Source organism: Pieris rapae, chromosome 4 (assembly GCF_905147795.1).
Source record: "Pieris rapae chromosome 4, ilPieRapa1.1, whole genome shotgun sequence".
Lineage (NCBI taxonomy): Eukaryota > Metazoa > Arthropoda > Insecta > Lepidoptera > Pieridae > Pieris > Pieris rapae.
This window is the reverse complement of record NC_059512.1, coordinates 8,657,333-8,681,776: the sequence shown is the minus strand read 5'-3', so window position 1 is coordinate 8,681,776 and position 24,444 is coordinate 8,657,333. Positions and strand designations below refer to the sequence as shown.

At 32.0% G+C, this 24,444-nt stretch overlaps 1 protein-coding gene across 1 annotated transcript in view; it reads right to left on the bottom strand.

The window, feature by feature from the left end:
* Positions 1 to 4,053, bottom strand: part of LOC111003060 (GTP-binding protein Rhes) — a 31,580-nt gene extending 27,527 nt beyond the window's left edge. The window contains exon 1 of the mRNA XM_022273418.2: positions 3,679 to 4,053. Coding sequence (XP_022129110.1) covers positions 3,679 to 4,046 — 368 coding nt within the window. The 5' untranslated portion in view covers positions 4,047 to 4,053. The remainder of the gene's footprint in view (positions 1 to 3,678) is intronic.
* Between the last annotated feature and the right edge of the window lie 20,391 nt (positions 4,054 to 24,444).

The following is a 24,444-nucleotide window of genomic DNA, read 5'->3' as shown; positions in this document are numbered from 1 at the left end:
ACAGTTCCTCTAACAATAAAGTTTCTGTTTATTTCTATTTCGGGTCAGAAATTAGAATCCTAAAATAACACAACCCACAATTGCCTCATGAGTGATGAGTTTCCTATTAAAACCCAAATAGCAATTGGCGCGAGCGAAAATTAAATTTCCTTTTGTGCTTAAACAGGCGCAGTGTTGCCTAGTGACTTCGGCGTGCGACTCTCATACCTGAGGTCGTAGGTTCGATCCCGGCTGTGCACCAATGGACTTTCTATGTATGTACGCATTTAACATCGTGAGGAAACCGACATGTCTTTGACCCAAAAAAAAGTCGACGACATCTATCAGGCACTGGAGGCCTACCTACTTGCCTATTAGATTTACATATGACCATGAAACAGATTTAGAAATCTGAGGCCCAGACATAAAGAGTCACCCTCTTTTTAGCGCCACAATTTTTTTATATATTTTCAGTGCTATGTAGATCTAAGATAAATTACATAATGTCTTTCATGAACTAAGTAAACATAAATTAATAATATTGTAAAAAGAATTTGATATGATTATTATTTACCCTCCCCCCTTAGCCTATGTAAGTACTCGTTAAACTTCAAACTCGTGTTTGACATCTCTCTCGATTTGACATTTGTAATAATTGTTTGCAATCAAAACATGGAAGTTGGAAAATCATCAAGTCTTCCTTGTACGTGATTGCTTTAATTTGTTTGCTTAAACTTTGTGGCCCTTACTACATGTTTAAGAAATGAAACAGGTAAACTCGGATTTTATTTAGTTGCAAAACCTACTTTTACAAACTCTCCACTAATTATTCAGTTCATACTAATGAATGAAGGAAACTTTATTTTATGAGCATTGTTGGCCTAGTGGCTATAGCGTGCGATTCTCATCCCTGGGGTCGTTGGTTCGATATCCGGCTGTGCACATGGGCTTTCTTTCTGTGTGCATTTAATAATCGCACGAACTGTGCAGGAAAATTTCGTGAAGAAACCGGGTTGTCATAGACCCAAAAAGAACGCGTGTGTCAGGAGGAGGAGGTCATCACAGGAGGCTGATCTCCTACTTGCCTATTACATTAACAAATAATTATGAAATAGTTACATAAATCTGAGGCCCAGTACTAAAAGAAGGTGGTTTTTAAACAATATTTCTAAGCTGCTCACTGAAGTATTACCTAATCAATTCGATTTAAGGCCTTCAAGAAAAGAGCGTACCAATTCTTAAAAGGCCGGCAACGCAGTCGCAAGCCCTCTGGCATTGAAAGTGTCCATGGGCGGCGGTATCAGTTAACATTAGGTGAGCCTCCTGCCCGTTTACCCCCTGTTTTCTAAAAAAAATAGAAAAATCAGATTAATAAAATTAGATACTTTTTAATTATATATAAAGTTTGAAAGAGATCTACATAGTTGTGTGTTTGAAACATAACCCAGTAATGAAATAGGAATAGTTAATAACTATTTTAATTAAATAATAGCGGAGGCAAATTGTAATCAACTGATAAGAATTTGAGAAATTTATCGTGAGTGGGATGATAATGAAATATATATATATGTTCATGTTCCTAAACAACCATTCTACTGTTTATGGTCAGTCGTAATCACTTCTAAATCACATGATCTCTCTATATATAAGAAATATATCAAACAGATTAAGTATTTTTGGTTGCGCTATACGTCTCATTGTTACGAAATTGTAATTAAAACTACAAAAAAAAACAACAATTTTTTTACATTTAAATGCGTAGTATTATTTATTATAATGATTACTTCCATAATTTATTTTGCTTTATTAGGCCATTGTTGTACAACAAACTTAATTATGTTTTAAGTATTTACAATAAAAATAAAGTAAAATAACTGTATCTAAATTGCTAAAAAGCCTTGATTACGATGGAACAGTATGTTTCTTATGCTTAGCCATTTGGGATTTACTTTTAATTAAATTCTTCAAACATTCATTTCACACAGCCTTACACATATTCACACACACTCACAAACACTCATGCTTTAGTAGACATCTCTTTGTATATTTTCTATCCGCGGTGGAAGGCTGGTAACATGATTTTTATAGTCCTATTATTTTATAACCCTTTCACAACCACCTGCCGCAGGTACCCCTGTAAAATGCAATATTGTGAATAGGCAAAATAACTTTATTATTATCCATAGCTAGTAATATATTAACTAATAGATATAGGCTTTAATAAGGTACTAACGGAAGATAAATGGTATGATATAGGTTATACGTTTTCGAAACACGTTGTAATCACGAGCAACGGCGTGACACGGAATTTGCAATTTAGGTGCGATCGTCTCCTCTCTTGATGGCTCGATTTATTGCGATTTTCGATGTGATACATCAGTTGTTGTGACGTAACAAGGTTTACTCCTTAAGCTGTGTACGATATACATTAATATATTTACCTAACTACTTTCCATCTGTTTATGCGTGGGCATGGTAATTTTTAAATTTTCATTTCAATTTTTATTAGAACCTATTGTGATTAAGTGAAGGAAACTATATTTTAAAGAAAATACAGATCAATTAAATCAATTGGATTTATGTCAGTTTAAAAACTTAGATACTTATTATGAAAAGCTGTAACGATGCTTTGAAAAAGATGGCGGACCATTAACAGTAGAACGGACAGTTCAGCAAGAATGAATACAATATGTAACACTAAGGGCCTGTTTCACAATGTCCGGATAAGTTCCAAATATTATTTATTACTTATTGGTAGGATAAATAGTATTTTTCAGTTTCACGACTGTCAGATAGCGCTATACGTCATGAAATTCAAAGTCTCTTTGAATCCATCTTATTTGGAACTTTTATCTTTCGAATAATTTATGTGTTGCATAGCTATTTGGCACTTTATCCATACATTGTGAAACAGGCCCTAAGTTTAAACACACCACGGAATAATGGTAACCAACACGGGGGTTCCCTAGTGTGGTTACTAGCGTTTGGTCAATTTGTTCACAACCATGTTTTTCTTATGATTAAAGTTTTATTTATTTATTATTATTAATAAGGATGTACATATGTTTATGTGCGTGACTCTCATCACTGGTAGAGTCACCAATGAACTTGTTCTATATGCACATTTAATAGTCGCTCGAACTGTGAAGTTGTGAGCAAACCGGCTTGTCATAGTACCAAAAAGTCGATGACGTGTATCAGGGACAGGAGGCTGATAACCAACTTGCCTAGACTTAAAAAATGATCATGAAAACAAAAATGTGAAACCGAGATCTTAAAGAAAGGGAGTAGCGACTCTGATTTTTTTTAATTAACCTATATGTTTACAATTTTAAGAATATTTTTTACTTATGTATTTCTTATGAAGGATATTGAATAAATGTTAAAGTGCATGAAAACCAACAATAGTTTCAGTTTTCCTATTGAAAAATTTAGAAAATGGATTGTTGGTAGAAATTAACAATGAGGAGCAAAATGCAGGTCAAGTGTGAACAAGAATCTCATTAATATTTAAATAGAGACATTTTGTGTTCCACGTACAAGATTCCACCTCCTGACTCAATGCTTTCTTAGAAAATCAATTTATAATACAAAAACCTTGTTTCGAATCCTAGCGTAACAAACGGGTTGAAAGAAGGATGGCTGCCAATAAAAATTGATTGATTATAAAAGAAAAATTATATTGCTAATATAACTTACCCCAACATTACCAGTCGGAAGCAGTTCTTTGGTGGTGGGGCAGTCTCCTCGCAAGCCTGGTGCAAGGGGGCACTTGGCCCTGGTGCTTCCACACTAGCGTCGCCATCCACTCCAGCACCTCTACGACAGAGCCATGATGTCCCGCACTTATCCTTTGAGTCATCAGCGGGCGCAGCAAATTGGCATTTTCTGGGTGACCTCTGTCTCCCACTTGGGGATAAAGAGGACTTTAGGGGTGATGATGGTGCCCTTACTGGGCTCGGTGATGCTTTCACTGGACTAGAAGATACCTTCACGGATGATGGTGACACTTTCACAGGTGATGATTGGAGCGAGACAGCCCCGGAGTTTGCTGTACCGTTCAGCATCTCAAAGCATTTTTTATCACTGTTATTATAGCACTGTACACTGTTACTTTGAAAAAAAAATATCAGTCATATAAAAAAATAAATAATCATTTTTTTTTATGAAATCATTCTCAATGTCTACATGGTGTATTTGTTTGTTTTGTCATGGTATAGTACTTCTAATATAACTTGTTAATTATTGTATAATTTGCTTGTAAATCAGAATTTAGATCTTAATATGCATAGGCTAAAGTTTTTTATACTGGATTTGCTACGAAGAGATAAAAAATAAAGAACGAACAAAAGGATAGTATTAAGTATATAAAGGAAAAGCCTAAGTTTATTTACTATTATTTTTGTGTTAACACTTACAGTGTTTATAATTAAAGCTTACCTCCAGTAAAGGAGATACTACTCTAGTACCTACTATGGGTCAGGCATAAAAATATTGTAGGATTAATCTAATTTCACAGCAAAAGATTTAAATGTATTTTAAATGCTTTGCATTAACAAAAAAGCTTAATTAAAGTATATCTCATTGAGTTCTTTAAAAAACTTAACTTAGGTTTTATTCCTTAAAGTGGTAACTAAAAGTTCGTAGCACAAGTAAATTTGAGAAACCATTTTCTTCGAGTGTAATTAACTCTAATAAGAAAAGAAACAAATGAAAACGTTTCTGGTTTTTAAATTAAGTTTGAAATCGAAGTTCTATTAAGTGCTTCTAACTAACGACACATCAGTTTCCTGAAATATTTTTCTTTTAGCTTTTTTGTTACTATTAAATTATACCTAACTTCTTTATACGTTTTAAAAAAAAGTGGCGGAGAATTTATTGCAAGTTCTTCTCTTCCTTTCCACGGCCTTTTAGAACTGGCAGTAAATGTAAAATTTGAATCATTTAATGAATATTCCTTTGTTTTTGACGTTCATGTGTCATCAGTGTACATTATGTTACCTATATGAATAAATGATTTTTGTTTGTTTTAGTGCCTGTTTCACAATGTCTGGATAAGTTCCAAATAAGCTATTTATTTCTTATTGGTAGGATAAATAGTATTTTTGCGTTTCACGACTGTCAGATAGCGCTATACGTCATGAAATTCGAAGTATCTTATTTGGAACTTTTCTCTTTCGAATAATTCATGTGTTGTATAGCTATTTGGCACTTTATCCATACATTGTGAAACAGGCCCTTATTGTGTTTTAAGGTATATACCGGTTATATAGGTAACATGAGGATATTAGAGGTTGTTATGAAAGTTAACATGGCAAGAAAATAAAAAGTGCAGAGCTGGGGAATCTACGATAAGAGCCACTTGTCACAAGGCCAATACTTCTGAAAGATCAAATCGTTTGAATAAACTGAAACTCAAGGATTAGTGTTGGGCCTGAAAGTTAGCGGCTTAACTACTGGACTAAAACTATGCAGTAGTCGCTCGAAATATTGTCTAAAGTTATCGTCGTTATAGTTGTTATATTAAAAAGACAATACTTAATACAAGTTATTATAAGTTTTTTTTAATTATAACATTTTTTTATATTTAGTTCTGAAAGCTAACAATTGAAACAGATTTATTTTCGTTTGGGACTGATCATTACCCGCATGAATGCTTGAAAAAATATAGGACAAAGCAATTACACAAATCGGTCAGATAATGTTACCGAGTATCACATAATGCAATCATCAATATATCTCCCCAAAAGCACGCGAGTAATCGAATTTATTAAGTAATTTCTCGAAACGTGTATTTTATACAGGGTTGTAATTTTTATATCGTCATAAGAGTTATAAGAGTATATATAGTGCTTACAAAATAAAATTTCAGTTTGGCATCATTCATTAATAATTTTAACATTTAAGCTTATAAAAAGTTTGAAAATCATTCTACATTATCTGTTTTTTTTTTAATAAATTCTCTCTACATTGGACTTTACAATTTATCCGTTACAAAGATTTTCAATCTAACCTAATTTATTATTAAGGATATTTATCATAAGAAATGGTTCAATAATACTTCTTACAGTACTTTTGTATTCTCTTTAAAAGTGGCAAAAAGACAGTTGATAAATATTTAAAAAAAAGTTTATTTAACCTACTATTTGTTTAAAAGATAATAATATATTTCAAAACACTCTTAAAAGTAAAAAAAGAAATACGAAAATAATATAAAATAATTGAAACTATTTGAATTTTATAATTAAGCTAACTAATATGAATTTCTGGTTTCTAAATTATGCGCTATGGCGAGATAATGTAGTACATTACAGAGATATGGCCGCGCAGGCAAATGGAATTCCCGCTAAAATAATTCCAAAAGCGTATTAACTTCTTCGTTCGGTGTTGCCAGAACATTTCATTTAATTTAGTTTGCATTTAATACGTACGGCTTAATTTGAAAACTGATATTTGTGTGTTGATTCGCTCCGATTACGCGTTATGTTCCAGCAGTATTTTTTAATTAAAATTAAATTTGCAATTCGAATTTTAAAATTTGTATAATGGTGGATACCAGAAAAAGCATTCCTCTTTTACAATAAATACTCGTACATGCATATTACATTTGCAAATATAAACGATTCTTTGTGGTTTTTGAATTGATTTGTATTCTGACTTCTGAGATTGGTCTCAGTTATTTCTTTAACATGTTTAGGTCAAGTGATCAAGGTGCCGATCAACAGATACAAATTATTATTTGGCTGGAGCATATGAGCTCGTTCCTCTAGCTAATGTGGCTAAGATAGTATCGATAACAATGATGATAACGTCTTCAATTCGTTTAATAACGCCTCAAACTACGTGTTCCGAGAACTCTTGCAATAGGAATCACGCAGAATATATAGAAGACAGAGGAAGATACTAATTATGTAATGCGTAATTGTTTTACTAACAAAAAAGATAACTTTGGGTATTATCTATACTAATATTATATAGAGGAAAAAATTTTATGTAAGTATGTTTGTACCGAGAATCGCTCAAAAGGTGCTAAGGACTGATATAACATATATAATAAAATAAGGATTAATTACAACTAAAATTACAATATTGTTACCAAAGGTGTAAAATATATCTTTCATTCGCTTGGGCTGCGAAATCTATTGATGTTAGAAAAAAAATGCTCCACAGTACAAGAACATATCAATGTAGCAAAAATGTTTAAAAAATAAATGTGCAATCGTGCGAAGCCGTGATGGGCCGCTGGTAAAATACTATATTTATATTAATATTAGCTTCTATTTACTTCAAGATTAATGCCAACCACTGGTTTTACAGTGCGCATCTCAACTCTTTAGGAGTTAGAACCACAGCGGTGCAGCAGTAGACTTTATTTTTGTACATATTTTACTGTCGATGGTACGGTGGAAAAAAACATCTACAGCAAACCAGTATGACACAAAAGACGCCTTGTGTCAGCCCAAGTCTGTTCCACATACTGATCACCAAATAAAAGAAAAAATTATCACATACAGAAGTTTGACGTTAAGACATAATAACAGTATAACAATCTTTCTAATTCACATACAGATTTCTGGATATATTGGTGTTTCTTCTTCAACTTGAGATTCATTTTTTAAGATCCAATAACTAATATATGAGTTCCATTGTTCGAAATTAACATATATGTATTTACCAAAAATTTAAGGTACAGCAAACTAGAGCTTGTTTATTGCTTGATAGGTATTTATGTCGTTAGAAATCTGATGAACGAGGCGACCATGTACCGAGGCGACCAATTCATTTACGGTTCAATTGGCCTCGGCTGTTGATGTCTAAAACATAGCTATATACGTTTTTTGATTCTTTGAAAACTACAATATATTTTAAACAATATGAGCAAGATTATTTCACCATTAGTTTGAAATGTCATAAAATGTTATGGTGACTTTGTTTAAAGCAACTTCAGGAATTACTTATTTTTAAGCCGAATTAAAATTACTTACACAGTTACTTTTAACCGACAAAGTTATTCATTAGCAATTTTTCCTTTTTAATAAAAGTAAATAATCGGACAAAACGTTAAGTCAATTGACATGTAAGGCCTGAAGACTCGGCAGCAATTTAAAAAGACTTGGTACGCTCTTTTCTTTGAGAGATTTTATTTTATTATTCACATAACTCCACGTTTGTGTGCTATTCAGCAATCGTGGTCAGCGGGAGACAACTCGATAAATCTTTAATACTAGCAATAGTCTTCATGTTTGAAGGATATTATGAAAATTTATTTCTAAAACTAATCAAATCACACAGTCTATAAAACATTTTTGCACGAAAGCCGATAACATTGTACACGGCAACATTGTGTGGGTGAATCAAATATTGCGCGTTCACAAGTTTTAATTGGGTCGTTTTGGTGCAAACCTCGTCCAATATGACCGCAGTGAGGGGAGTGACTGTTCAATAAAAGCGTTAATAAGCACATTCAAGATGGAAGACCCAAGCACCAAAAATCGATCCTTGTATGACATAAACTTTTAAATGTATTATTAAGAACGTTGATAGCGAAAAAGGAGAAAGAAGATTTTGATGGTAAAAAGTGATTCTTTCGCATGTTTAATACATGCACAAATACACGCCCGATTTTGACACTGATTCCTTACGCAACAAGATTGTTTTAGTACTGGTAGCGACACATGTGAATTACCATAAATGTTAGATTAGAAATTACTTAATTGTGTGAAATCCTGCAGACAATAGAACAAGAGACAATACATGGAGGTCAAACATGCCTGACACATTTTTGCCGTATTATCTATATCTAAACATATGTCGTCTACGAGTACATAGAAAGAAAAATCTATTCCTGCATAATTAGGGTTCAAATGCACGATTACCATGTTTGAAGTCATCGTTGACGTCGCGGTTCCCTGGCAACATAAACAAAGATTCAATATAGGCCAGTTCTATTAATCGAAATTTTATGTCAATCCCGGAGTCACGGAGTAAACGACATCGGATCTGTGTGATTAGTCGTTAATATGGGGTTTGATGGTCTACTCATAAAATGTAACGTGTCTCGAGGGCCGTTACACATAACGCGTGGGCCTCGTGAGAAATTATTAATGACAGTTTCTATATTTGAAAAAGTTTCTACCAATTCTAAATTCAAAGTTTCTATGCTACCATCGTAAGATATTAAAGAAAAATTGAAATTCTATGTTCGAGATAAAATTTTATGGTCTGTGGTAATGTTGTTGGCATCGTTTATAGGTTTTATTCCAAAGAAGTCGAGTAAGATATAAATATTGGGAAACTAACCTCTTAAAAAACTTTTGAATTATTAAGATATCCGTGCGATCATAGCCTTGCCCACAACATATTCACAACCGCCGATATTTTAAGCTATTGCATATATTTTATCGCTGCTTTGAATGCGACCGAATCAAGAAATTCCGTTACGTAAATAAAAAACTTAATCCACGATGACATGGTGCGGCCAATACACGTTAGAGTGGGACAGAACGCTTACTGCGTATTCACATCTCTCTGACGAGATCGCTGACGTAGCCAGTGCAGCTGGTATGCGTTAGAGTGAGACAGACTATATAGGCGTGTTGGTGTGGGTTTGGCAGAGTGGTAGATTGAATTTATATCAAAGAAAAAAAATACAGCATTAATAACAAAATAGATAAATAATTATAATTGTATGAGTTGATAAAAAAATAATATGCTTTACCGCGGTAGTCCCCGAGTACCAGACGTTTTTTTAGTTTCATATTACATATAATGAGCAATCTATCCTAGTCTAGTCTATTAGTTAATTTTCACTTGAGTGCACATTAAATTATGTTATGTTCTCTAATACCCTGCAGCAACGTATTCCGTTTTCCGCAAATATTCATAACATGATTTGACATAATGGACATTCGGCCTATGTAATAAATTCTAAGGTTCACCACCATTTCTATTACAACAGTATATTAAGTGTGTAGATATGTTGATTCTAATTTTAAAATAATAGTCATAAATTACTACGTGTCGTTTCATACAAATAATAGATTTAAATAATCAATGACTAATTAAATTAAATTAAAAGGTCTTTATTTAACTAAAGATCAAGCAATCTGATTGTTATTTTTCCATAAAACTATACAAAGTAAAAATAAAATACTGTCAAAAATATACCAAAAATAAATAAATATGCGTTTCAAAGTTACCATTCATAGCCGGTTTTGCCGCAGATACAAAACAAGAGAAGAAACATTAAGCAGGCTTTATTTGCGAAGTGTTGAGCTGTAAAACAATTAGCGCTGCCGGCGAAATTTCTTACAAATCAACTCTGTTTTATATCAAGTTTACTCTTTATAGCCAAAGGCTGTTATACCCGTAAACGTTGCTCGAAAAGTAGGCGTATTTCGCTCATAACATTCCCTTTTGTAAGCTGGTTGACTCTTTAATTCCCTCTTGTGTGGATTTTATTTTTCGTTCGAAACATTGGAAGTCGTTTCTCATGATTATTTTTTTTTGTGAGATAAACAAAAAACGTGACTAGTATTCTTTTCATGTACGTATATTGTTTAAAAGTGCACGAAATTTCTGGTGGATCAATAATATGTTTATTAAATCAATTAATATGTTTTTTTTTTATTTTCAGATTATCAGAAGAAATGCAGAATGCTGATAAAAATATTTATTAAATATAACTAAGCCTCATGTATTCCTTGAAAAATTCATCCATCTTTATAAAAGATAGATTTATTTGAATATAAATAAAATGTATATTTCCTCTCGCTGACTGCGACTACCGAAATGCTCTAGGATTAGTTCATAGATATGTTGTTAAGTAGCATCTGTTACAAAAAATATAATATGATAGACAATTTTAAGGACACAGGAGATGGAACATGGCAGAGAGAGGCATGATGTCGAGATGTCCTTACGGGTGGCCATTGCAAAAATAGGGCACACAGATGTTTCATATGAATGATATGATAGATTTATAAATGTATTTAAATGTAAAAGTATCTCAAATAAAAGGTTATTATTACTATTTTTTATATATGCAAATAGATTAACAAATAGCTGTAAATTTTTCCTATTAACCTATAATTTGATTGTCTAGTGACACATTACATACGACTCATAAAGTAAATCCATTATCATGACGTTGAGGAACCCGTCACTACGCACGTCGCCTAGTTCCTTAGTTCTTAGTTGCAAAGCTTGTTAAAGACACCCTTAGTAACTTAAAAAATCACAATTCATTTGATAAAACTTAACAAGATAAAAAATATAGTACCGATATTTTTCAGTGCCTCAGAGAATGGCCCTCATAAAAGGCTCAAATATGTATATTTATTATGTATTTGAGAAGAAACAGCTGAGATCTCGTAGCGCTTCATGTTTTTAAATATTTTGTAAGCCAGAAGTAAAATTTGAATGATACAACAAGAAAACACTTTATGATCTATATTTATGAAAATAAGTTGCAAAGTCTGATAACACACCTCCAAGTTAACTATCTATTGAAGATTATAAAGTTAGGTTTAAGAGGTATCGAGATTTTTGAGTTACAAGTGCCTTAATTACACTACTTTATTTCTAGTGATTAGCTTCCATTCTATAATTGTATATACTTTATTAATTAATATTCTTCCAGGGAACTCGTAGAAAAACTCAACTTTACGAGATGATTTTCAGCAAAACACCCACTCGTTAATTACTTGTTTGCTTCTAAAAGTTATATTTTAGTAAGATATAATATTCCTAGAGAAAGTAGAATATAAAAATGTTCTTAATTTATTTTTATATATACATGCCTATGCTTACATTATATGTACCTAATATGTTATATCGTATTTACCGTACAATTTCTAGGTACAGAATATAATTATTTTCAAATCTCTACAAAATCGCAAATTATGTAAAATCTATAAATATCCAAGTTCAATAAAAAAAACCGAGGGGAGATATAATGTGGCAATAAAGTGATAAGCCAAATCATTAATCCTATTGCGTCATAACAGTAGGCTAAAGTATAATTAAACTTATAGGATCGTACTGCGGGCTTACGTTCAAAGTTTTTTTTTGAGAAGATTACGTGTTTCGCATTGTAATGTATTGTTTACGATCACAATTATGAATTAAATTATAAATATCGATTCACAACTACTACATAATAATTAAAAGTCAATGGTAAAACTCATAGTTTAGTTAGAAATCTAGTAACATCGTATATTAAAAATGGTAACTTAAGCCGAGAAACATTGTATTACATACATTATATTTCTTATGTTTTATTATAATTCGTCCAATCCTGACTAAAACAGGCTTTATTGATTTTTGTATTAATATGGAATAAAATCTTCCTGATCCAGAATTTGAGAAAAAAAATTTTTTTTTCATGTTGGCACTCACCAAATAGCCTCAAAAGGTGATCGCCAAAGTGAAACAGATGTGAAATGTCTCACAGACTAATACATTTACTTACTTTATTTGAGTTCTATTCAATTAAATGTTAGTCTGCAGGAATGCCACAATTCGAAAATTTAAAAGATTTAATGTAAATAATTTAATGTAAATATATTTAAAAATACCACGTTGTTTTAAGGAATATAAAGGCTATGTACGTTAAGCTTAAGTAATTAGATAAAATTGGCATTAAATTCAGGAGTGTAGTGGCAACACAACAGAGGATAGCTTTTAGTGCGGATAGATGTGGATACAGCACTTAGCCTAGATTATCAAAATCGACCTGGATTTGAAATCGACATTGGCTGGTGCGATAATCAACGATACTAGACTCATAACTGTAAGTTATTCTAAGGCTTGCTAACGAATTACTAGCTAGCATAAGCTATATAATATTACTATGAAAAAGAAAGATTTTTCTGTGCTTGCAACTCCATGTGACCAAATAAGTAGTCCCCCACAAATAAGTAGTTCCCCAACATGTGAAAAAATAAGTAGTTTTGAGCGTACCAGTTCTTAAAAGGAAGGCAACGCACTCGCGAGCCCTCTGGCATTGATAGTGTCCATGGGTGGCGGTATCACTTAACATCAGATGAGCCTCCTGACCGTTTGCCCCCTGTTCTATTAAAAAATAAATATCCAGTAGGAATAGTATATAAGTATTAACCATGAGGTTATCTTTGCAAATCCCGGCTTTGTACAGATGGATGTTTTCTATTTGCGTAATTGACAAGTTTGCAAAGGCAACTGTCGTGAGGAACTGGCATGTCTCAGACCGAAAATCATCGTGTGTCAGGCACATAGTGCTGATTACCTTCATGCTTATAAAACTCTCATAGAAAAGGATGCAATTAAGACCAGGTATTATTACTATTGTATATAAAGCATACTAAAGTATTTTATCTGGTTTTTTATACCTCTATCATCCCTTATGTTTTTTTGTTAATTATAAACTATATATATAACTAATTTATTGGCACAAAAACATGGAAAAACAACGTTTGCCGGGTCAGCTAGTTTTTTTATATATTTTGCGGCCCAAATTTAAACCAGACGCACAATAATTATATATTCATGCTTTCGTACACTTGTGTCTTTGTTATTTTAATTAAAAATCTATTTGATATTGAATTATTTTGTGAGTATTGCCAAATTCAAACATTGAAATAGTAGTCAAAATACAAATGTATAAACTGGCCGATAAAAACAAAACATTACCTACAACAACCTTTTACTAATTGAGAGTTAAAGCCCGTCTCTGTTACAATAACTAAATTCAAAAGGAATATAATGAAAAGCCTACTCAACATCCTTCGAGTTCGCAGTCTGCTTTTTTGCTAGTGGTTCGTAAAAACGAATTATAATTCGAATTATGTCGTTACTTAACAGACTTTAAATTTATCACAATAATTATTTTCCTCATTTCAGAAAAGAAAACAGCTTCATAGTGGCATAACCAAAATTCGATCAATTCGTATTTTATTTCGCAACTGTAACCGCAGTTCAGAATCGGATAATATATCCAATGTATCAAACGTCCATTGTAACAAAAGAGCAGTTTTAATTAATCGATGGTTATGGAAAATATTCCTTTGTGCTCACCCTGGTTTTAAATGCATTTAAATTTACGTGTTCACATCGCACAATAGATTCGAGATTTACAATGATTTTCAATTACGATACGAAAGGTGGTATATGAGATAATTTTAAAACAATTCAATTTATTTATTGAATTCTTTGTTTTATTGTTCATTTATTAAACATTTATTGTGCTGTGTAATATTGGCGTGAGTTAAAAAGTTTATTTTAAACAATTAAATGCTTTTGTCAAATTAATAAGCACTTTACATATTTCTGGTGTTATAAGACACCATTAGAATTCAGACGATCATTTTAATTATATTAACATAACACGCTTGGTAACAGTCACAAATCTTTCTCAGACTGTTAGAAATTGCTATATTGTAGTCCCAACCTATTAAACCTAACACAGGCTTGGGCTTGGCGATTAAAAAGAGTGGCGGAAAGTTTCTTGCCAGTTCTTCTTGCCCGCTGTACGCCCTTGACTTGCGAACGGGTAGTAAATGTAAATTTACAATTAATTTAATTTTTGACGTTCGTGTAGGTACTATTTACCTAGATTAATAAAGATATTTTGATTTGATTTGAAAAAAATCAAAGACCGTAATAATTATTTATTTATTACTTTTTTTTATTATGCTGAATGCATATAATTGTTTTGTAATCAGTCTCAGGTCTCTACACCTTCTCATCGATTTATTCTAACATTACTTCCCAAACAGCTAACGTAATATAAGAAACACAATAGCTTATTGCTAAAATATAGCTGACATTAATTAGAATTAAACATTAAATTATGTTATACTTTGTTAAGGCTTAATCTGTTTTAATGCTACAAATCTGACAAATTGCAGAGCCGGCGTATTCCTGTTACAGACGTCAGATTAGTTGAGTCCTGTGACAAATTACTACAAGATTTGCTTTTAATATTACTGAAGCTGTCAAATATAGCTTTATATTTATGAAACATAAAAAGCAAATGACTTTTCTTCACTTTAGATCTAAAAATGTGTGATTTAGTTTGCATTTGACTTTTACAACGATTTTAATTCCCGAGTAATATAGCGCAAGTATTTTAATACAAATTCTGTTACCTTATCGTGAAAAGTACACACGTCAAGCTGAGTAAAAATTACATGAATAATGTTATAATTTCGTTTGGCTCCGTTATGACGATTAAAGGTAAAGTACAGACACAATGCATCGCTCCAAACTCTATTGGTTTCACGACTTGGTTCGATTCCCGGTTCGAGACCAGATGATTATTAATTTTCAATTAGTTTTCCGCCTCATACCAGGACATAATTTCCCTTTCATAGTACGAATATGGATCACGCGCCCAGTACGGTAATAGTCCTATTTCAAATGTATTGATATAGAAATGACATGGTTAAAAACGACTCATATATCGCATAATTTGGTAATTAATTTATCATATGGCCCCAATAGAAAGCCTAAAATAATATGTGAAATAATATTTTTTTAAAAACACATAATACATTAGTATATATAGTATTTACAATAAGTATAAAAGTTTTGTTTAAATGGTATTGTGGTTAGCAATAAACTGTTTCATAAATGTTTGTAATATTGTTTACAGTGGACCTGAATAAAGAATTTATTTCATTTAGGTTTTCGTCTGAAATTTATTAAATTCTTCATCAGTAAATTCCTTTTTAAGTAATAACAAAATATATTTAAGAATTTCTTGTTCTTTTTTTTTATACAATTAAAAAAACTTCATTTATTTAATACGGCTTTATCACTGATAAATGATTACATTCTAGAAAACTGAGTTATTAAAAAAGGGATACTATGGGAGAGAGCCCAGAAGAGTGAAACTTACCAAGTATCAACCTTAAAAAATACATGAATAATCATCATTTACTCATTTTGACTTAAGAATACAACAAATTGATTGGCCTTCGACAGACAGACTATCTATAATAAATCTAATTTGGATGTCTTTAAATGTAATTTGATTTTATAAAGCAGATAAATGTATTTTATGAAATGGTTATCATTTAGAAGTTAGTTTAGTTTTATTTAAAACGTGATGGTGCCTATAAAGTGCATAATTACGTTGTCTTTTATAAATAGACAAAATTTTATCACTTATAATAAGTTTTGTTATAAAATTTCAAGCCGTCGCTCAGCTTTATCATAACTATATAGTTATTATATAGATAATATTATCAGCAATGAAAATCTGTTATGTGCCGTGATTAGATATCTTATTTATTTTATATTAATTGCAACGGATCGAGTGCGGAAGGATCTTAAAGAAATTTATTTAAAAAAAACTTGCCACTTTAATATGAATGTAACAGGAAGAGTAATTAATAAAATTACATCTAAATGTTTAATAAATTTAGTAATAATATTAAAAAATATATATTTAATATTTGTTATATTATAAGGACAAGAAGTTCTTACCTACTTATATTACGAGTTTAATATTATTAGTGTAACGTGATTTTTTGTATTTTTAACACAATTCGACTCCATTTAACGAAAAACTGCACATTACGCGTAACCGCGTAGCGCGCTACGACGTAGCATGTGTCTACGTCGAGAGTTTGGTTAATACTGGCTCTGTGTAGCAGGGATCCCAGCTCCGCTTTTGGTATTTCGCATTTTACGTTTTATGAATATAAATTGCCCTTTAGGATTCGTCGTTAGTATTTTTTCAATCGGAAACCTGTTTTTCATTTTGGAAATGGGATGATATATCCGGAACTAAAATGTTTTCAATCACATAAATGTAATAAAAGAAAATCTAATTAAACAACACGAATTTACCAATTTTACGAGGTAAATTTTCTATTAATATTATAACAATATATTTTTTATTAATTAAAACAATAAAATAACACTTTTCATATTTTATGCATAGAATATAAATTCATTATTATGGTATCAAACTTCATTAGTATGGCAAAGGTTTCAGTATGAAATTACACATTGCCCACTTTGCCAAATTACCTTATTACATGTAACTTTTTCGAAGTGGCAACACAACCTGACCGCTTAAAAGCTAGCAACAGATAACTGTTGCGTTCCTAACCGTCTAATATCACACGCCATAAATCGAGAACGAACCCTCAAAGCAATTATCTAACTCACTTTGTTAAAAAAAATTGAGTACTTCCTTTGCTTATATTTAATATTTGGTTTCTAATTAAAAAAACATGTAAAAGTTAATGTTTATTAAAACCTTAGCATAACAATTACTTATACGATATTTACAATTTTCTTAACCTATAGTAATAAATCAAATATTTAAAAAAAAGTTTGGACTCTGTGGCAATGTACTAGTGTATTGCGATGCTTATTCGTTGAGCGAGAAATGTACCAGCTCTGGGTTCAATGGTACTTTCTACCAGGCACCAACTGGAATCTTAATTAGCACCTGTGCTTCATTATCATTATTTGAATTTAAGTACTTAAATATCTGCTTAGGTGTTGCATTGCAGGCATCAAGGATTAACCTTAGTGGTTGTTTGTCAAAGTGTTATTTTTAATAAATAATAATATAGCCTTTTATTCAGATCAACTTTTTAGGTACACATATAAACAAAGATTACATTAAACTAAGTATTAGAAAGTTAAGAAAAAGAATTATTCTGTTATTTGTATCTTGCTGGTTTTTTGCAGATCTGTTTGCCAGTCGACAAAGGCCTCCTGCAACCTTTTCCATTCATACCGTTCTTGGGCCACTCTGTTCCACATCACTCCTGCCAGTCGTCTCGATATTATTGTCTTTCATTGTTATCTATTATTTAGTTACCTGTTTATTGGTTATTTTTAATTATTAAATAAAAATAAATGGATGAACTAACATAACGTAATAACATATTACAATCATTCAACTTAAAAAATCGCAATACAAATATTATTGAGAGAAATTTATTGAGAATGATTTATTATAATTAGTATTTAAAACATACAACTTACGGGTACATAAGCAAAACATAGACACGATATTAATTTGGCATAAGCTTAAAAAAATAATAATAAAAAGCTAGATATGTAAATTTTAATAAACATTGCAGCGTCATCAAACTGAAAATTACTTCGTTCAGAAATTATTAGCGAGGCTATAATTAGTAGCTAACTTTGAAATAATCTTAAAGTATTACACTTTCCAACTCAACGAGTATCCGAAAACTTTGTAAAGTTAATGAAGAAAATCATTAACTGTTATTATGAACGACAACATTATCATTATATCCCTTACATTAATAGCGCTTATAAAGGAAGGATGATGGGAAGACTACGAGACAAATTTAGCGCACTCTGCTTTTAAAAATGAGTAAATCAATCAGTGGGTGAACAACCTTTTTAGTTATTGGCCTCTTGGAATCTGCTTAATGTTCAATTATCAATAAATAGTAAAGTAGGTGACTAACACACTTTAACTTTTTGGGTCATCAAGCCGGTTTCCCCACGATGTTGTGACAAAGAAACAAGGTCCATTGGTATCGAACCTACGACCCAGGGATGAGGGCTAAACTATAGACTGTTACCCTAAAGAATTTGCACGTAAAATCTTTCTACTATTTACAAATAAAATCTTTAATTACAGCCATGTTCAAGAATGCGGCCCAGGGATCAACCATGACTCCATGGCGCCGGTCAATTAAATCCGATAATTAAACTGTGCTGCTATCACGTACTATAAACTAAATTCATACGACTAAAACGAAAATTAAAACCAATCGCCATATTTGAAAAACAATTGAATATCACAGAACAGAATTATTTTTATTCTTTAGTTTGATAATATTATATAAACAAATAAAAACTAAATACTGATTTGCATTTATTTATAAGATGTGTGTGTATAATTCAGGATTGCGTTTTACCTGAAACCCGTTTTATTCCATGGAAACAATTGTTATCAACCTTGGTAATTTTTTTACGGAATTTTATTCGCCGTGGTTATTTCAATGACAGAGCGTACAAGCAGTTTAAGCCGACAGTGCACTCGTCTTTCTAAGACTTTGGTTCTCTACAAGCAGCGGTGGTAGTTTTATAAAAAAACCCTAAATTAACTAAACAACTCGATCACCGTTGTATAACGTAGCTTTATATTTACGGGGCTAGTTCCGGTATCCTAAATAAATACGCATTAAGTGCTACTTAGCTAATACTCTACTGGCGCCATAGAAGTCGACTCCCGGAGCGACATCAAAGTGTTTTATTTAGTATATCCATAAATCGCTTTATATATCAGCTTGTATGGGTTTTAATTATTTTTCGTATAGCCCTCATATTCCTGAATAAAACAAAGCTGAATAGTTTAGATACAGTAAAAAATATTTGTAGAAAAAAAAATTAACAACACAACTGACTACGAAAATTGCTGTAATTTTCCTCTCCGTTAACTAGCGGACGCCAAAACCATCAGCTCAATATTGAGGAAACTTTGTGCAAAACTTATTATAAGTAGTGGCGCTGACGTTGGGTATGCTATATAAGAAATTGTTTCTTATTAATTTATTGTGAAACAAAATTCGTTAAATAGTATTCAACTACATAGTTAAGTAAGTTTCCTAATCAATTTTTATATCTTAATATATAATATATAAATCTACTGTCACGATGCTTGTCCGCGATGGACTTACCCTAAATCACTTAACCGATTTTACATTAAATTGGCACACCGTGAGCAGTCTGATCCAACTTAAGAGATAGGATAGCTGAAATCTTTAATTATAATCGCAATTTTATTTTATTGCAAATTATTTGTTTAATATTTGATACAAGTCTAACAGATGGCGCTGTTTAAAGCACCACCGTTTCCCTTGAATAGTTTACTATTATGTAATATAAGAAAAACCTTAGCCACAGCAACGCTTGGTCGAGTCTGCTAGTTTTATATATATTTTGGTTTTAGACCCTAGACTAAGCTAGAGTTACATAGCGATATACAAATTTAATTATCAAAATTTTGTAATTGTTTATTTGCCACTGTAATCGTTCTTTTAATGTATACACAATATGTAAAACTTTCTTTGTAAATTAAGTTTTAAATTTATTAAATTATTATTAAATATCGGGTCAGAAGACATATTAAATTAAAACAATTTTTATAAACCTTTTTTTTTATACTAAATAAAACAGGCAAAAAATATTAAGACTTCTTAAAGTTAAAAAATCGTAGAAGATACAGAAGATTTATTCGGGTTCCCCTAAGGAAATCTATCTCTGGACAACCGCTTGACCATCTTATTTGCGACACCTGAATTTATATAAATATAAAATTTATTATAAAAAACTTTCAAAATTGTACGTGAATTAATTATTTTCGTTTTATCGACCCTCCTCAATTTCACCAAAACGTCATTATCTTCATCGTTCTCGGAATAGATAATGAAAACAAATTTTGCCTTAAATATATTAATAAAATTATATACCGCCATTATTTACCTTTAGCGACTTGATTAAAGAAAACGAGACTCTTAGTAGCTAATTACATTAGTACTTACTAGCTAATTAAGTACGTAAAATATTTACTTAAAGAGAAAGCAATAGCACAAACTGAGTTGACTAATTGCTTTCTCCGCCAATACGAAGTAAGTTTTTTTCTAATCACTAGAAGACAAATTGCTAGAGTGACTAGCGTTTCACCTGTTTTTCTGAAATCAACCTAATAACCTCGCAATAGAATTAGTTTTGCAATAACTAGAAAATCACTACGTAATTCTTTATTATTGACATTTTGTTTTACAATGATAAATATTGTTCTAAATTATTGTTTTTTTTATTTATTTTATCAATTTATTTATTTATTTCACTACATTATTCTACCTTAACAGTTACTAATAATTTATATTAATGTCGCCGGGCCCGGGCGACAACTACTCCAGAAATAGCGTCATAATAGTTATCGGCGAGTCGGGGATTGTTGTGTTATTGACATGTTTGAAAATCTTGCCGCAGATTTTTTCCCGCTGCGATTGTCAGCTGCCATTGCTCAAGCACACCCTCACAGGGGATACCACTCTTGCCAGTCTCGAGCTCCAAACCTGACCCTTTCAAACGTCGCACAGTCAACAAGTAAACGAATCACAGTTTCGTCGCTTCTATCGTCACAGTCGCACGCGGTGCTTATCTTCAGTTTGAGTCTATGTTAATAGTGTCCAAAAGCCGCGTAGCCAGTCAAGATCTGCGCCATGTGAGAAGCGAAACGCCTTGTCTTGATTTGTTTGTATGCGTTCAATTTTAATGCCATTTTATTGGCATTCTTCCAGGTTCTGGTGAATCCAGGCTACTTGGGGATCGAGAGAGCATCCACCCGCGGTTGCATCCAGTGAAGAGCGAAAGTCGCTGAGTACACCCGTTTTCTTCCTCCTCTTGGTCAAATATGTCACTGCGTCCCTCAGTGCGGCTAGCTCCACCTGGTACTCTCGTTTACAAATATATTTACTCCATACATATTTTATTTTTAATTTTATTAATTCAATACACTAATCTTTTACTCTTAACTGATATACTAGAAATTATAATAAGTAAAGTAGAAAACTGAAATAAATTCATAAAGTTTTAATACTGGCAGCATTTCCGGTGACCGGAACCACCGGCGCCAACTTTAATCTTTAATTAGCGCATGTGCACATAAACCCTACGACTCTTTTATTTTGATTATTTTGTCCATTATTATTATTTTTAAGATATTTTTATCCGAATTGAGAACGAATAATAATATCTTAAAAAGAATAATAATGGACACACTTGCTTACGTATTCGCTTATAATTTAGACTTTTCAGCGTGTATTATATAACTTAGGCATTTTGTATCAAGCTTCAGAAAACTAAAACAAATTGTGTGTATTTTATTTTCCGTTTGTCCGACCTTTGATGTTTTGGTAACTTTTTTATATTCGTAAATATTTAAGAACCCTGCATGCGATCCAAAAAATAAATAATTACAGAACAGATACAGATATCCAAACCTAAAAGGTTGTAGCGCCATGTGTATGTTTGGGCTAATACTCAACTGTAAGTAATATATGTGTTTCTTAGTCATTCAAAGCATTACAGTATATGTGTACAGTAGTACGTGGTAGTATATTATATAATCGTAATAGCTTAGATGGTAATCCATCTTACCTAAACTCCCTTCCGTTTAAAAAACAACTGACGACATCGCACATAAAGAATAAATGCGCTGAAATGAATTTTATTAGAAAACAAACGAGCTCGCGTCGAATTTATAAGATACGTGACTGGTTTGATCTGAACATAAAAGTGTCGAGGTTAGCCGATATGAATTCAGCTTGTGTTCGCTATACAAGGCGCAATATGCCGTAGATCAGAACAACCCTTGATTAGAAGCTCAGCACGTCTCGTTCAAGTAAATATGTAATAATGTGACGTCACTAAATAACATTCAGTAATTTTTACATTTTTAATGATATTATAGAATACTATAAAGAAGTTACAAAATCTTTAAAGAAATTATTATATAAGAAGTGCTATTAGGTACACTGTTTCAGAGTATCTGAGTGATAGACTTTATTTATAAAAGTTAAGTTTATTAATTATGTTAAGTACATTATCCAAAGCAATTAAAAAATGTATCTAGAAGGAATAAAAATGTATATTAGTGTATATTACTAGAGTATGCCCACAATATTGCTGTGCCTAACCGAGGTCCTTATTGTAATAAATTATATCATGTAACATATTAACAAGGAATAAAGATTTGAGTTTGAGTTTACTTGTTAATAATAATTATTTCATGCAGATTCTTTTACGTTTAAATACGTTTCTATTTCAATCTTCTTTTAGGAATGTGACCACTTTTTTGGCAAAGGCGCCAAATTCCTCTCTGCACTGTGCCACTCTTTTCCATGTACCACCTGCTGTTTCTTTAATGTGGTCTATCCACCTTCTAAGTTGTCTTCCTTTTTTGCGTTTGCTGTACAAGGCACCAGTTTAGAAGACTACTTGTAGTGACTTATAAAAAGGAATGGGAAGGAAGGGGGATATGTAGACACCACAAGCAAGTCGATTAAAATAAATTTCTGTGTTTTATGATAATTTGAAAATATATAAGGCAAGCCGGTTTCCTCAGAATGTTTTCCATCAACGTACGAGCGAATTTTAAATGCGCATAAAGACATTGAGACCGTTCAATACTGGTGATCGAATCTACGACCTCAGGGATGAAGCCGTGCGCTGAAGCTACTAACCCAACTCTGCCTCAAACGAGGCGATTACAAATTTATTTGTCTATGTAAATAGTTTCATCAAACCAACCTTAATCATATATTTGCGAGTATTTATATGACAGCAAACAGGTGATAAAAATCCATTTTTGTATTTTAGATGTATTTAAGTTACATGAGACTGTACTGTCGGTTGTTAAGTTATACGTCAGATGAGTTTTGCCCGTTTAGCCTCAGTTCTATGAAAAATATTTGCGTTATATTTTGTTATATGTTGTTAGACATAAGAGATATAGATATATATTATCTATATATATTATATATATAATTATGATAGATATTAAAGAAATGTTTAAAACAATGGTGATAGCCCTACGGCCCGAGTTATTACGACTTAAACGAGGCTTAGGTCACAAAATGTGCTCGAGTTGCCCTACTTTCCTCATTCTTAAGTTTTACAGTAATTACTTGGGCGTAACTGAATTTCTATGTAAATTAAGGGACGGTATATATATTATTTTGTATTTAGACCCAGGTTAAATGAGATTTAGAGTTGATTTATATTTTATAAGCCGGGTCAACAAGGACAAATGTAACAAAAAGCAGGGTAAAAGTAAGAAAACAGTTATATAATTATCTACCTAATAACCAATATGTGGCCTCGATAATGGGTGCGGAAGCCGTGCACAAACATAATGCTTAAAATTAATTAGTTTCCTAATATAAATATTACTAAAAGATTATAAAACAATTCGACTTAGGGCCCTCCAAGCAAACAGCGTATCGATTCTTAAAAGGCCGGCAGCGCGCTTGCGAGCCTTCTGGCAGTGCGAGTGTCACTGGGCGGCGGTGTCACTTAACAGCAGGTGAGCCTCCTGTAACATAAAAAAAGACCTTAACTTATGAATTTTCTAGTAATCGGATGGGCGGTCCGAGAAAATATCAAGATTCTTTGGGCCATTTAGCTTAGCACAGTCTAGCCATACTGTTTAGTGGAGCGTAGAACCGGAAATCCCTTTGAGCGGTGAAAGTTATTTTACATAATTAAGCCATAAAAGTACCTATTGTTTGAATTTCACGGTAAGATCCAGCTCTTAGTATAAACCAATATTTCTATCCGTGCTTAGTGTAAATCCGTGGCGGATTGAATGGCTGGCTTGTGTGACTCAAGTTTTGTAAAATTAAAATTGTCGATAAAACTTGAATATTATTTCCTTCAAATGTTTCATTCGAGTGCATTGTTTGATATGTC